The following is a 15,488-nucleotide window of genomic DNA, read 5'->3' on the forward strand; positions in this document are numbered from 1 at the left end:
TTTTTTTTTTTTTTTTTTTTTTTTTTTTTTTTTTTTTTAAATATACTGAAAGTTCAATTTTAATACATTGAATGTTATTTTTAAGGTACATTTTTTGTGTACTCAAGATTCAATTTTAATACAACCAAATAATAAACCTTCAATACACAAAAAAATTAACCTTCAGAATATTAAAAATGAACATTTATACATAGTCCTCACTGCAATGTGGACTATGGTCCATTGTATAATTTGACAAACTGCCAATGACATTGAATTGATTGACTAATGTTGCATATAGATGGTACTGAATAGGTGCAGTGTCACTTTGTATGGAGTGAGAGTTATCTTTGTTGCGTAGTGATACATAACATTCCTGCTGTCAAATATTAATATAATTTCTAATTTTTGTGCTAAAAAAAATTATATTAATAAATGGCTGTGTCATATTTATTACATTAACATCAATTTGATATGTCTTTTTGCTTTGATATCTCTGTCTCTGCAAATGAGTTTTTGAATCATTCTTCACCATGATCTACTACAACCTGAAAAATGAACTTTTTTTTTTGACAAGTAAAGATAGTGAAATGATTGCTGAATTTTTTATGCTACACCGGAGAGTATTGGGGCAAATATGTCATCCTTAAAAGGCACTAGAGCAGTGATTTGGTGAACAGGGATAGGATATAGGGGTATAGTTTGTGTTTCGGATTTATATAAATTAAATTTAGCAGTTTGGAACATTTTACCTTGCCAGGGTTTAATGGTCTTTTTTCTTGTGTATCTAAGGCTTGGATTTATCAACATACCGGCTTGGAATTCCATTCATTTGTGGATGTTCTTAGAGACATTGTTTACCTCTTAACGAACTTAGGAAAGTTGAATTTTGATATTTGTAGACCAGCTAAATGTTACACGTATCTGCTTATTTTAATACCTGTCTCTATTGTGTTTATAGTTTCAGCTTTTTGCATCCTGTTTTTGGTGGTATTGAATCTTTTGGCTGTGATCATGCTTTGTCAACCTGACAATTCTTAATAGTTGTTTAACCTGACAAATAAATCTTCAATTATTGACGGAGTGTTACTTGCAGAGCTTCAACTACCACTACCAGAAGAAAAGGTTTCGGAGGTTCAATGCAAAACAAACATTACTCCGCAATGTCAGTGCATTTGCAGAAGACTTTTTTCAGGTTATTTCTGAATGAGATGAAATATTAATATGTTAATATTATATATGTGCGTGTGTGTGTGTGGGGCATGAATTATTAATATGTTAGTTATAGTAACATTATGCTCGTTCCATGACAAGTTGGCTTGAATGATTGCATTGCTTTATTTGGTTATACATTTCTAATGTTTGTTTCCTAGTGTTTCAGAATTTGCATCACGAGTCTGATGAACATGATTCTTCTTCAAGCCAAGGTAGTTCGTGGTTTCAACGGGATTTTAGGTCTTATGCACCCAATTCAAGCAGATCAAGGAATAAAGGACACCGAAAATGGAGTAAGCTACCTCATAGTAGTGGAATCAAGAATTAATTTAGCTCTAAAATATTAATGGTTTTGTATATTTATCATTTCTTGACCCCTCCCCCCCTTTTTTTTTTCCAGGAAGGTTCGATTTCACTGAAGATTTGGACTTTGAAGTAGAAAGCTTTTTCCGTACGGGATTTGGTGGAAACTATTACTATACTTGGTTTGTAAACGAAGATCCACAACAAAGACGTTCATCACGTTACTCTAACAATTATAGGCATTCGAAATGGCAATTTACAGATGAAGAGGATTATGATGATGAATCAACGGAATCTGACATGTATGAATCAGATTTGAAATCAGAGCGACTGGCCCTTGGGTTGAATCCCTCAGGTCCTTTAAATCTGGAAGATGTTAAAAATGCGTAAGTTTGCATTAAGTTTCATTATCCTGTTCAATTAAATGCATGCTATGAAAATCATGCAATCATTTTACATCTATATAATATGCAGTTGCTATTTTTTATTTTTTATTTTTTATTTTTAAAATATGTGATTCCTTAATGATGTCTCATTTCAGATATCGATCATGTGCATTAAAATGGCATCCAGATCGCCACCATGGTCCATCCAAGGTATTTTCTGGGTTCTATGATCTTCTATCTGTTTTTCCTTTTCACGTCAACACCTTTTCCTGTGAAAGTATAAATAAAAACAAAACTTCACCTTGTCTAAGTACCATATCCGAGTCTCGTCTAATTCTTGTCATGTAAAACTGCATACAACTTACATTTCAGATGGTCTAAATGTTGTGTTACCATGTGATGAGCAATCCATTTTCCCAATTCATTACTAGGGAACCGACCATGAGTCACCATGAACTGCTCGACATGTCTAACCTTTCCTTTGAATTACACACGAGATTTGTATTTGCAAATTCCATATCAATTGACTTGCACATGTACCTTGTTGACCCGTATGCTATCCCCAAATGCAGAATTCAGCGCTTCCATCTCTTGATGCCATCTATTATTTTATTCTAAGCTACATTAACCACAAAAAAAAAAAAAACAATGTTACAAGTTCGACTCCCAGCGGGAGCGGCCTATTAACCTTCTTGGTTTGAGCCGGTCAGCTATGGGCAACCTAAGCTGATTTACCTCCTTGTGGTCTTTTGCCGGCTAGGGTCACAAGGCGAGATTTACTCAATGTACACCCTCAGGTAATGGCTGCAAGTTTCCCTCGTCACCCTTAGATACCAACTTCACTTCCCGAATTTTCCACTCTCTTCTTTTAGTTATGGCTTATCTTACAGAATTGCAACCGAATGCTTACTTTTCCTTCTCCTTACAAACAATTGGCTATACCTAAAGTTAAGTATGTTGTTAGGTAGTTGCAGAAGAGAAATTCAAGGTCTGCAGCGCTGCTTACCAATTGTTGTGTGATAAAATGGCTCTTAACTAATCATTTGCTGGACTTGGGAGCACGTGAATATTGGCGCTTGGCGCTTCGAGGCCCTTCACGATGCGGCTGCTATAGTTTTCTCTAATAGGTTAGAAACAGTTTTTAGGAAAAAGTTTACTGCACACCGACATTCAATAATGCAAGAATGCTAATATGCTAACCTTGCAGTTGTAACATTATGCATACTGTTATTATCACCATTCTTTTTCTAATTCTTTAGGCATTTGAAGGATGTAAAATATAATACAGTTTTGTTGTGATATAATATAGCCAGAGACCACCTTAAAAGTGCTGTGGTTACTATAATGTTTCCAAACAGAAGATTTAAGGTTGTGAACAACCTATGATGTTCACAAGTTACTACAATGTTTCCAAATTTTGTTCAAATCTTCACAAATGTGTTCAGAGTATTGCATTCTGATTGTATTTGAACATGTAAATTGATGTTTACTTTGCTTTTGTCTGTCATGACAAGAANTTCCAGGAAGGTTTGATTTCACTGAAGATTTGGATTTTGAAGTAGAAAGCTTTTTCCGTACGGGATTTGGTGGAAACTATTACTATACTTGGTTTGTAAACGAAGATCCACAACAAAGACGTTCATCACGTTACTCTAACAATTATAGGCATTCGAAATGGCAATTTACAGATGAAGAGGATTATGATGATGAATCAACGGAATCTGACATGTATGAATCAGATTTGAAATCAGAGCGACTGGCCCTTGGGTTGAATCCCTCAGGTCCTTTAAATCTGGAAGATGTTAAAAATGCGTAAGTTTGCATTAAGTTTCATTATCCTGTTCAATTAAATGCATGCTATGAAAATCATGCAATCATTTTACATCTATATAATATGCAGTTGCTATTTTTTATTTTTTATTTTTTATTTTTAAAATATGTGATTCCTTAATGATGTCTCATTTCAGATATCGATCATGTGCATTAAAATGGCATCCAGATCGCCACCATGGTCCATCCAAGGTATTTTCTGGGTTCTATGATCTTCTATCTGTTTTTCCTTTTCACGTCAACACCTTTTCCTGTGAAAGTATAAATAAAAACAAAACTTCACCTTGTCTAAGTACCATATCCGAGTCTCGTCTAATTCTTGTCATGTAAAACTGCATACAACTTACATTTCAGATGGTCTAAATGTTGTGTTACCATGTGATGAGCAATCCATTTTCCCAATTCATTACTAGGGAACCGACCATGAGTCACCATGAACTGCTCGACATGTCTAACCTTTCCTTTGAATTACACACGAGATTTGTATTTGCAAATTCCATATCAATTGACTTGCACATGTACCTTGTTGACCCGTATGCTATCCCCAAATGCAGAATTCAGCGCTTCCATCTCTTGATGCCATCTATTATTTTATTCTAAGCTACATTAACCACAAAAAAAAAAAAAACAATGTTACAAGTTCGACTCCCAGCGGGAGCGGCCTATTAACCTTCTTGGTTTGAGCCGGTCAGCTATGGGCAACCTAAGCTGATTTACCTCCTTGTGGTCTTTTGCCGGCTAGGGTCACAAGGCGAGATTTACTCAATGTACACCCTCAGGTAATGGCTGCAAGTTTCCCTCGTCACCCTTAGATACCAACTTCACTTCCCGAATTTTCCACTCTCTTCTTTTAGTTATGGCTTATCTTACAGAATTGCAACCGAATGCTTACTTTTCCTTCTCCTTACAAACAATTGGCTATACCTAAAGTTAAGTATGTTGTTAGGTAGTTGCAGAAGAGAAATTCAAGGTCTGCAGCGCTGCTTACCAATTGTTGTGTGATAAAATGGCTCTTAACTAATCATTTGCTGGACTTGGGAGCACGTGAATATTGGCGCTTGGCGCTTCGAGGCCCTTCACGATGCGGCTGCTATAGTTTTCTCTAATAGGTTAGAAACAGTTTTTAGGAAAAAGTTTACTGCACACCGACATTCAATAATGCAAGAATGCTAATATGCTAACCTTGCAGTTGTAACATTATGCATACTGTTATTATCACCATTCTTTTTCTAATTCTTTAGGCATTTGAAGGATGTAAAATATAATACAGTTTTGTTGTGATATAATATAGCCAGAGACCACCTTAAAAGTGCTGTGGTTACTATAATGTTTCCAAACAGAAGATTTAAGGTTGTGAACAACCTATGATGTTCACAAGTTACTACAATGTTTCCAAATTTTGTTCAAATCTTCACAAATGTGTTCAGAGTATTGCATTCTGATTGTATTTGAACATGTAAATTGATGTTTACTTTGCTTTTGTCTGTCATGACAAGAAAAGATTATAAAACTGAGTCCGATTGTAACATATTATTGCATTAACTGAGATTTTTATGGTGGGATATTAGTTTATTTTTCCTGTGACAAGAGATGTAAAGTGTTACAGTTATTTTGTAGATTTTTATGGAGGATTTTGTATAACCAAATATATAGCAAGGATAACTAAATGCATCAAGGTATAACCAAACATATAAAAAGTAATCACAAGGTTACAAATTCTGCTCAGATGAGTGAGATTTATCCAATACATATTCTCAGATAGTTATTATGCTCTTAACGGGAAAGGTCAATTGACTTTCTCAGTTTGAACTAATCACAACATAGGTCGATTTTGCAAGGTCTATTGACTTTCTCAATTTGAACTAATCAGCGAATAGTATAGGTTGATTTTGCTCTCAATAGGAAAAGTCTATTGACTTTCTCAGTTTGAACTAATCAATGGATAATATAGGTCGATTTACCTCATCATCAGAACTAATCAGCGGATAATATAGGTCGACGATTTACCTCATCAACGAACAACATAAGTTGATTTACCTCATTGTGGTAAGGTCAGAAAACGAGATTTATCCGATACATATTCTCAAATAGTAGTAAAAGGGGTAACTTAGTGGTGATATTAGAAGGTTTTGCAACACCTTATCTATCCTGTGTAGGGTTATAAAAACATATAAATAGTAAAATCAAACGTTTAAAATGAGAGGGATGGTGTGAAATGGGGCATGTTTATTACGGAGTACCATTTTTCATTTTCTTGTGTGTAAAAAAATATGTGGTCTGATGTTACCATGAAAGTAACGCAGGAGTCAGCGGCAGGCAATAGCAAAAACGCAAATCCCAAATTCCCAAAAGGAATTGCAGTTAACGGCTGACCAACCAAAATCCGAAGGGCCAAATGAAATGCCCAAAACCAAAAGATTCAAACTTTTCCAACATTTTCACTTCACTCTCCGTCATTTAGATGCTAATTAGAGCAGAATTTTGACGCACTTTGAGCGAATGAATGAATAATGCTCAAAGCTATTCAAATTCTGGGTTCATCTTCTTCCGGGTTTGTTTCCTATACATTGAGGAAGCCACACCCCAATTGCAATCTCTCTTTCATTTCGATTAAATCCCTTCCCTCCTCATCATCAAAGGCAACTTTACCGGCCTTCCTATTACGCTATTATCACACGGGGGGCCGTTTCTCTGGATATAGAACCTTCCGAATGTATTCATTTCATCCCGACGGGGCATCTTCATCGCCATCTGGAGGAGCAGCACCGTATTCTTCTGCTTCGTCCGCGGCGGTTCAGCCTACTGTGAGTCCCTAGTTTTTTGTGTTTGGGTTTGTTTTCGGATCTGTGAAGCTATAATTCGTGGGCTTAAATCAATTTCGTGGATTTCATCACTTTGTCTAGCTATTTTTGGGATGTTTGTTTGTGAATTTGTGTTTTATTTGGCTATTCATCAATGGCAGTTGGGATTTTGATTGATTTCAGGTGTTCTTACCAATTGTATTTGACTATTTTCTTTTACCACTGTGTGGCTAGATTATTGAGTGATAAGGTGGGTTAGGAGAACGGAACATTTTGGGAGTTTCTGAGAGGAAAAAGGCTCAAAAAGGTTCTCTCGTACCTTCATTTTCCATTCAGGTTTATCCAGCTTTACTTGTTATACCTGGGTGTTGAGGTTTCCCCCCCTTTTTTGAACACAAAGGTAAATCAATATAGGTTATTTATAGCTGACCTTCTCAAATTAAGAAGGTCTAGAGGCCGCACTCACTAGAAGTGGAACTTATAACCTTGTGGCTACTAAGCAACAACCTGACCAACTTGGTTAGGGTTGGCCCAGGTTTCCCTTTTTCTATCATTAATAAATGACAAGTGGTGGAAGGTTAATTTATTTCCCAATTTTTTTACTCAAATCAATTCATTTTTTATTCATATAATGCAACTGCTGTTGGGTTTAGTAACAGACATAAGCCTATGAATAGTGTTAGGGAGGCAAGTTAAGTTAAAATTTTGTGAAGTTATGCTTTCTCTTCCTGGTTTCCGTTAAAATTAGTTGACAGGGTTCGTTTTACTGAGTTTTCAAATAGGAAGTTAGTTTTACTCCACACTGCTTTAGCCTTGCACCGAATTGCTTTATTGTCTCATTGCTTTAGCGTTTACCACTCCACAGGTAGGTATTCGCAAGATCAAGTTTTGCCAGTCATGTGGTGGCTCCATGAAGCATGAGATTCCTGATGGGGAGGAGAAGGTGAGAGCTATTTGTACCGTTTGTGGGAGGATTGCTTATGAGAACCCAAAAATGGTAAGTCCAGTGATGTATCAGAGTATATTGTGCACCTGGATTTTAAGAGCTTGGATGCATGCACTTATTCATCACTTTCCGAAGCTTTCATAGTTTCATCTTGACTGTGCTTAGCAATGACACAATTTAATCTTTGATCAAATATTGCATTCTTTTTGACATTTTATAGTTTCAAAGATTAGATATGTTATGCACAATGCCTCTCCACAAGGGTACCCAAGAAAATTTTGGAGAAGAGAAAAGATATTGGTACTGTGTTTTAGTGCTAAATGGATGGACTAGGTGGATTCCATTGTGCATGAATGAAACGCTTTTTCTCCCACTCGCTGCTTTTTTTTTTTTTTTTTTTTGGGTGATGAAGGAAACCCACAACCACTACCCGAGGATGCGCACTGGGTAAACCCCGTCTTGTCACCTTAGCCGGCAAAGGACCACAAGGAGGTAAACCAGCCTAGGTTGCCCATAGCTAACCAACTCAAATTAAGGTCAATAAGTCGCTCCCACTGAAAGCTGAACTTGGAACCTTGTAGTTACCAAGTCTACAGTTTGAACAACTTGGGGGTTGCACCAACTGACTGCTATTTGTATGTGTTGATCAAGTTAACCTAATCCAAGTCTGATATTTTGCAAATTACCAATGTTATGGTAAAAGAAACATTTTTTGTTATATTTCTTGGAAGTGGGTTAGAGAAATTTTATTCATTTTCTGGAGTTCATACATTTCAGGCATAAATAATTTATTTTCCCATATTTTATCACGCTTTTGGATAATTAAGGATTATATGCTTTTTAGTCTCTGGCTTTCTGCTGAATTATGATGTTTTTATGACTCAGAGCTGAGCTTGTGTTGATATGTGTCATACTGTTGATGTACGTGAGAAGTGAGTTGTTCTAATGTTTGTTTTGAAACTAATGCAGGTTGTTGGCTGCCTTATTGAGCATGATAACAAGATACTGTTGTGCAAACGGAACATTCAGCCATCACATGGCCTTTGGTATGCGTTTACATATTGGAAGTTATTTGGAAATTGGAGAAAATTGTAGAAATTTCATTTTCCTCCCCAGTGTCCAGGAATAGGAAATTTAAGTGGATGAGTTATATGCGTAACCCCTAAATTATGCATGTAGTGGCAATTTTAGTCCTTGAAGGACCAAATCAGCCACTTTATTAATTGATAAATTGGTGGTAGAAATAGTCCCCGAGGGACTAAAATTGCCACTTCTTACATAACTTAGGGGCTAAAGATGGTCATAACTCAGGGACTAAGTTTGTACCACGGGTATAACCGAAGGACCAAAAAAGCAATTTTCCCTATTTTTAATGTGATTTGTGATTCTTTTTGTTTCTCAAGCAATGCAAATTGAACATAATTTCTATTTTTTTTTTATGTCAACTAAATCAGAAGAATATGCCAATGACCTTGTGGTCTAGTGGCATCCGGTTGCACCCCTCATGTGGAAGGGGGTGGGTTCGAGCCTCAGTGGAGGCGTTGCTGTCTCTTTCAGTAGGTTGAGAAAGTAGTTTATGAACAGATACTACATTGTAACAGAGTCAGTAGCACTCAAAAAAAATTAGAAGAATATATTTTGTGCTCACTGTTGCTGCCAAATTTCTTATGTTGATGCTGCGTACTTAGGACACTTCCTGCCGGTTACCTGGAGATGGGCGAATCTACAGTAGAAGGCGCAATGAGAGAAACCTGGGAAGAGGCAGGTGCAGAAGTTGAAATTATCTCACCGTTTGCTCAGTTGGACATCTCGCTTATTGGCCAAGTGAGTACAGGATCTCGAAACTTGTGCTCCATTCATTTCTGGGCATTTGCTGTAACTACATAGAACTGATTGCCTCTCTGATTGGTACAGACATACATAATTTTCTTGGCCAAGTTGAAGAGACCTCATTTTTCGCCCGGTCCAGAATCATCAGAGTGTCGGCTTTTTGAGCTTGGAGAAATCCCCTTCGAGTCTTTGGCGTTCTCATCCATGTTGGTCACTTTGAAGTTGGTACGTTCAATGGCTAGAATTTCTAGACAATTCACACTTCAATCACTCGCTTTCACTCATCAGATCTGTCTAACGATGTTCTTTTCATTACGTGCTTGTAGTACATAGAAGATAAAAAAGTTGGAAGACCAATGTTTCACTATGGCATCATTAACAAGAGGTATTCCCAGATCATTTCATCTCCATTGCTGGAATGCTCTAATTTTGATTACAGAAAACAGTTTAGGAATAATGACATATTTGGTCCATTAGGTATAGGCTCGGTCTTTCAGTTATTGTCGTGTCTGCTTTTGGTCTATTAGTTATTCTCGAAGTGGCAGTTTTGGTCATATTCATTAATATTCCATTTGATTTGGTACGAAAAGCAATAAAAAGGTTTAAACGGTAGGGGTAAACATGAAATTTTGATTTAATCTTCTTCTCCTTAGAGTTCAAAGTTTGTCAAATAAACTCATTGAAACATTGGGAATGGCGGATGAAAATCAAATTTCCATGTTTACCCTTGCCATTTAAGATTTTTTTTCCTTCCAAATCTAATGGAATATTAACGGGGACTAAAACCGCCACTTCATAAATAACTGAGGGATTAAAAATAGATATGATAATAAGAATTTACGGGTATAACTCAAGGATCAAATATGTCATTTTTCCAACCGATTATTACGAGACCAACTAGATGAATTGACCTTACAGCCTATCCAACAAAGAATGCTGTTATTTTTTCTCCTTCAATATTTATAAATGAAATGGACACTGCTTTGCAACACAATGAAACCTTACAACTGCATAACTTTTGGCAATGGTGTTATTGACAGGCCTGGCACCAGCCCCTCTGAGATTCATGCCTACACCCTCGATAATCATGTGCAGTGTTGATGAATGGCGATTTGGTTCGTCTTCTAAATCTTCCCCGTTCCCCATTGTAAGATTCCCAGTTTGATATTAACTCGACACGCTTGAAACATCAGTTTTCTCTTTTTCATGATCTGAACCAGTTCTGCTGTTCACTCCAATCTGTTCATTGTCAAATGAGAAAATCTTATGTGTTTTTGGCATTCGGTTCATCAATGGTGTATAGATACTATATCCCAACCATGCATAAAATATTCTCTTTCGTTCGTTATGTTCGCCCTTCTTGGTCCCTATTGATTGGTACAAAACAATGCTCTGTTTGGTAACATAGTTAATTTATTAGCTAATTTTGACTTATTTGATCACTATTAGTTGTTTGACTTGGTTAAACAACTAGTATAAGTATTTGATTAATTAACTTTTTGTAATAACTTATTGGTTTAAAATGCTAAAATTTAAAAAGATGCTCAAAACAGCTTTTCGAAAAAGTTATTTTGCATCATTGCATGTAATCAACTATCAGCTAATAATTAATTTACCAAATATCTTTCAATCAGCTAATGTTATCAACTAATTGCACCCACTAATCCAATCAGCTAACAACTATTTATCAATGGCCTCACAAGGTACCTTGCAACTATTGGCCCACAACTATTGGCCCTCACCCCCAATATGTATGGCCTCACAAGGTACCTTGCAACTATTGTCACCTTAAACATATGTAGAATGTGGTACCATCTTACTTTAGGTCTATATACCATTGTCTCTTTAAATATATGTAGAATGATAGTGCCAACTTGCTCAAGGTCAGGCTTAATTGTGTAACTACTGAGCATTATCCTTTGTGTTCTTTTTGCATATTGTATTGTAATATCTTCATCTCGTCAGATGAAACTAATATAGTCTAGTATCAATTAAGCCCAGTTCAAAACAGTTATATCAAAGACGTAATTACATAATTAATTATTAGTTCTAATATAAATATAAATATTGTGATAAAAATTCAAGGTCTACTTCCCCATACATTAACTAATTATTATTTCCAAAATACAAAAAATGTGACAAGTGTATATAATCTAAGAGTACAATTATTAATTTTTGGAGGAATAAGTCTTGTGTGAGATCATTTCATGTAAGACGTATAATACTTTTTTAGTTAAAATGTAATACTTTTTATAAGTAATTTAAAATGTATTATACTTTATCTATAGAACGGTTTCACATAATACTTACTTTTTTTTTTTTTAATAAGGATTATAAGTGAAAATGAATAAAATAGTTGACTTGGAGTGAAATGACGAAAATGGGGCTCAAATGCAAAATCTGTCCAAAAAAAACGAAGCTTGACCGGCCAGTGGCTAGACGGTTGGCCACAAAGATTCTCCAGACCAGAAATTCCATTTGATTTCTTCTGCGCCTTTAGATTTTCCATTCTTCAATGGCTTCTTCTGTTATGAACCTGCACGCGCCATTTTCGCGCTATACGTCGTCGTTTCTACCTCCTTCTCCCTTCATAGTTTCCGCCAGAGTTTTCCCGGGAAACTACAATCTCCGAAATAGCAAGAAAAATTCCGGAATTTGCAGAGCCATGGTTCAGCAGACAGTGCAAGGCGGAGCTTCTGCTTCTTTCGCTAAAGAGATGGAAAGGCTTTCTGCTAAGGAGTCTTTGCTTCTCGCTGTAATTCTTCTTCTTCTTCTTCTCCCTTCTTTATTTATTTTCTATAATTTTGATGATTTATTGGGGAATTTGGACAATTAGTATGTTTCTGATTTTGTTCTGGCTGAACTGTAGTCAATGTGCTTGCTTTAGTTGTAGATTTCGCCTAGTTTTGCTTCTAAGATGGATAATGAATTATAGTTTTGATGATTTATTGGGGAATTTGGACAATTAGTATGTTTCTGATTTTGTTCTGGCCGAACTGTAGTCAATGTGCTTGCTTTAGTTGTAGATTTCGCCTAGTTTTGCTTCTAAGATGGATAATGAATTTATCTTTATACTTACTGTCTTAATATGAATGCTGTAAGTTGAATACTTGAGTTCTAATCCCAGTTCAAAGATGCTGGAGGATTCGAGGCATTAGTAACAGGGAAAGTTACGGATATGCAGCTTATTGATGTGAATGAGAGGATAATTGGCCTCGAGCGGCTCAATCCAACACCTCGCCCAACAACGTAAGGTGTTTAGTCTGACCAACTGACTCAATGTATAAGCTTCCCGGGCCCTCTGAGATGTTCATTCGTGTTGTCAGCTTTGCAGGTCTCCGTATTTGGAAGGGCGGTGGAACTTTGAGTGGTTTGGATCCGGAAGCCTGGGATTCGTTGCAGCTAAATTTGTGTTTGAGTAAGTCTTATTCTGTTACTAGCGTTAGCTTAAAGTTGTAATATCTGCAATTGGTGTCTGTTCTTTTTTGCATTTATTCTGATTCCGACATATAAGTGATAATTTGTTGATAGGGATTTGATTAAACTATGTTATGATGTTAACATGTGGAGACACAAAAAGATGGGCTTGACTTTTATTTGCTATTCTGTTAGTGAATTAGTTCTGATGATTACTTGCCACCACAATTTTTTTCAGGAGGTTTCCTTCATCATTGGCAAATTTATCAAAGTTGGATGTGTTGATCAAAGATGGCTATGCAAATGTCACTGCTTACTTGAAATATCTAAACTCGGTAATTACTTAATATCTGTGATTAAATTTGGCCTGAAAGTTCATGTGTTATGCATTTAGAATATTTCCTTTCTTTGTTTATTAAAGAACACAAAAAAGGAATCTATCATTTTCGTCTTTCAATTATATTATGCTCTTTTAGTGTCACATATCTGGGGATGTGTGTTAACTGGTGGAATCTAGGCAAATTACTGAACTACCCAATCAGACTAAGCATTCGGTCATGCCCTCTACAAAACAGTATATTATATAGTCTGTCTGTGCAAGTGTTTTTAGTGTCCTTAGGTATATTACTTCTGTTAGATATACTTTACTTTTCAAGTGTCAACTATAAAATAAGGAGAAACTTAAAATAAAGGGCATGCCAGATTTCAATTTGCTGAAACTACATGATTTGTGACTAAGATTTCTAAGCAAAGAAGCAGTTGTACAGTGAGTATGTAACATTTATATTAATAATTATGTATCCACTCACCCCAAGTCTGAGACCCACCACTGAGTTGTTGGTGTCTTGGGGATTTCAGAAGAATGAAATGATTCATTATAAATGCAGATTGAGAGCAATTTTATACTCTCCGCCAAGTTATCTGTTGAGGGGCCTCTTAGAATGAAAGAAGAATATGTTGAAGGGATACTTGAATCACCTAAGGTCAATGAAGAAACTGTACCTCAGCAACTAAGAGGTGCTTTTGGACAGGCAGTGAACACTGTTCAGCAACTTCCCCTTCCTATTAGAGATGCAGTGTCCAGTGGATTGAAAATTCCTCTTGGTGAGCACTCTCATTTCTTTACCCATTAATCATGTTGCCATGCTAGATTGTCATTCTTTTAAGCCCAAGTTAGTGCAGTCTTGCAAAAGCTAAATTATGAGGTGATGTTCTGCTGGTTACTGGGTGGTACATTGCCAAATACAAGTCATATATGTTGAATAACAGATTCAAACCAACATTACCATATTACATATGTTACTAAAATCTTACTCCATTGACACTTCACCTGTCTTACCCAGGCGGTTGCTTATTTGTCTGTGGGGATTCTGGCCTCTTTAGTTTCACTAAAAGTTTTACATTTTTCCTTAAAAATATTACACTTTCCCTTATAAGTAATAAACGTTTTATTCCTGATTAGTATTATATTTTCCACTATAAGTATTACATTTTCATCTTGACTCGATCCTTCTCATGGACAAGGATCCGTGAGACGTTCTCACACAAATTTTTGCCTCTAACTTTTTGAGTATTTGTGGATTTAATTCATGTTACTCTTGCAATTACAGGTGGGAGCTTTCAAAGACTATTTATGGTCTCCTATCTTGATGATGAGATTCTGGTAAGTCCTTTATATTTCCTTCCAAGTACAGAGTATAATTTATTCTGGAAAACCCTTTATCCTCTTTGTTAAATTTTTATCTTTGACGTTTCATGATAGTATCAAACTTAAAACTCAACTTATCTAACTTTATACTGCATCCTATGTCTGGATTGTCTCTGTGTACCAATAAATCCATTCTTTTGGGTAGACATTTTTAGAAGAGGGAAGTAGGAAAGCTGATGGTTGTCAGCAAACCAACTATTGACTTCCATGACCACTTAAATTCTTTGCTGACGATCCATTCTTGGTAGCAAAGTTATGGGCCGAATCAATAAAAACCGCACTTGCTATGAATCCTTCTTGTTAGCCTAGTCAGGAGTTTGGTTGATTATTTGGTCAAAAGTCGTCAGAAAGCTTCACACAAGTGCATAAAAATGTCTTTGATGTTTGGTAAAATCACTAAAATTTACATCTCTGTCCTAGTGGATGTTAACCTTTTTAAAAACTTTTTTTTTGGGTGCCAATTGCTTAGCTTTCATGATTTGCAAGTATGAAATCTTGATGGCATTCAAACACTTTTTTGTTGGTCTTGTATAGATTATTAGAGATACTACTGGAATACCTGAAGTCCTTACAAGATTGGCTTCGGCCCCCGAGCCAGAACCAATAACTGAATATGAAAGTTGAAGAGTTCGTTTTGCATACCAGAGGAACTACTTTTCATCGCTTCAAACCAACTTCTTGTCAGTTGTATCGTATCCTTCTCATCCCCTCTCCTTTATTCATCGTTGTCAACATGATTACAGGTATAAAACATGATATCTGTTATCAAAAGAATGGGTAAAACCTTCCACAATTATATGAGCTTGTTGACTGTAAAGTATTTGATTTTTGTAACGAATAGAAAGGTTGTTACTGGGGTTGGTAACTTCACTTGTAGAATGTTATTACGTTGTATGGTTGTTTGTTTCTCTGGATAATGACCAAAACTGATTTTACAAAGACTTGTGTCAATGAATCGTTAAATGGAAGTCAACCATTGTGTCAATTGTTTCTTATATGCAAAAACATATTCAGCTCTTTCACAAAATTCAAAGTATAATTGAACAGTTCCAAAGTCTATACTAATTTTGAGA

At 36.0% G+C, this 15,488-nt stretch overlaps 3 protein-coding genes across 8 annotated transcripts in view; all 3 read left to right on the plus strand.

Annotated features, from left to right (window-relative positions):
• LOC116005547 overlaps window positions 1-5,121 on the plus strand; it is a 6,082-nt gene extending 961 nt beyond the window's left edge. Inside the window, exons 2-7 of one of the 6 annotated variants that reach the window (XM_031245764.1) lie at window positions 1,076-1,174; window positions 1,361-1,487; window positions 3,407-3,695; window positions 3,851-3,905; window positions 4,456-4,492; window positions 4,664-5,121. In XM_031245764.1, the coding sequence (XP_031101624.1) occupies window positions 1,076-1,174; window positions 1,361-1,487; window positions 3,407-3,695; window positions 3,851-3,905; window positions 4,456-4,492; window positions 4,664-4,734 (678 nt within the window). In that variant the 3' untranslated portion in view covers window positions 4,735-5,121. Of the gene's footprint in view, window positions 1-1,075; window positions 1,175-1,360; window positions 1,488-1,594; window positions 1,884-2,038; window positions 2,094-2,455; window positions 2,600-2,847; window positions 3,310-3,406; window positions 3,696-3,850; window positions 3,906-4,455; window positions 4,493-4,659 lie in introns of those variants that run through there. The other 5 variants (XM_031245766.1, XM_031245762.1, XM_031245765.1 and 2 more) reach the window with 5 other exon arrangements.
• Window positions 5,122-5,997: 876 nt separating this feature from the next.
• LOC116006039 (nudix hydrolase 23, chloroplastic) lies at window positions 5,998-10,638 on the plus strand. The gene is made up of 7 exons (XM_031246288.1): window positions 5,998-6,517; window positions 7,380-7,511; window positions 8,430-8,506; window positions 9,149-9,284; window positions 9,375-9,515; window positions 9,617-9,675; window positions 10,331-10,638. The coding sequence occupies exons 1-7, from the start codon at window positions 6,224-6,226 to the stop codon at window positions 10,389-10,391; spliced, it is 900 nt and encodes a 299-aa protein (XP_031102148.1). The 5' UTR covers window positions 5,998-6,223; the 3' UTR covers window positions 10,392-10,638.
• A 1,080-nt stretch (window positions 10,639-11,718) lies between these two features.
• LOC116007583 (probable plastid-lipid-associated protein 13, chloroplastic) lies at window positions 11,719-15,400 on the plus strand. Its single transcript, XM_031248300.1, has 7 exons — window positions 11,719-12,045; window positions 12,418-12,539; window positions 12,625-12,708; window positions 12,946-13,042; window positions 13,595-13,811; window positions 14,318-14,370; window positions 14,950-15,400. The coding sequence occupies exons 1-7, from the start codon at window positions 11,806-11,808 to the stop codon at window positions 15,037-15,039; spliced, it is 903 nt and encodes a 300-aa protein (XP_031104160.1). The 5' UTR covers window positions 11,719-11,805; the 3' UTR covers window positions 15,040-15,400.
• Window positions 15,401-15,488: the final 88 nt, after the last annotated feature.

Source organism: Ipomoea triloba, chromosome 15 (assembly GCF_003576645.1).
Source record: "Ipomoea triloba cultivar NCNSP0323 chromosome 15, ASM357664v1".
Classification (NCBI taxonomy): Eukaryota; Viridiplantae; Streptophyta; class Magnoliopsida; order Solanales; family Convolvulaceae; genus Ipomoea; species Ipomoea triloba.

Coding starts and splice junctions, on each gene's coding strand:
- LOC116006039 (XM_031246288.1), top strand. CDS start 6,224: ATGCTCAAAGCTATTCAAATTCTGGGTTCATCTTCTTCCGGGTTTGTT. Junction 7,512..8,429: donor CTTATGAGAACCCAAAAATG/GTAAGTCCAGTG, acceptor AAACTAATGCAG/GTTGTTGGCTGCCTTATTGA. Junction 9,676..10,330: donor TATGGCATCATTAACAAGAG/GTATTCCCAGAT, acceptor TGTTATTGACAG/GCCTGGCACCAGCCCCTCTG.
- LOC116007583 (XM_031248300.1), top strand. CDS start 11,806: ATGGCTTCTTCTGTTATGAACCTGCACGCGCCATTTTCGCGCTATACG. Junction 13,812..14,317: donor TGGATTGAAAATTCCTCTTG/GTGAGCACTCTC, acceptor TTGCAATTACAG/GTGGGAGCTTTCAAAGACTA. Junction 14,371..14,949: donor ATCTTGATGATGAGATTCTG/GTAAGTCCTTTA, acceptor GGTCTTGTATAG/ATTATTAGAGATACTACTGG.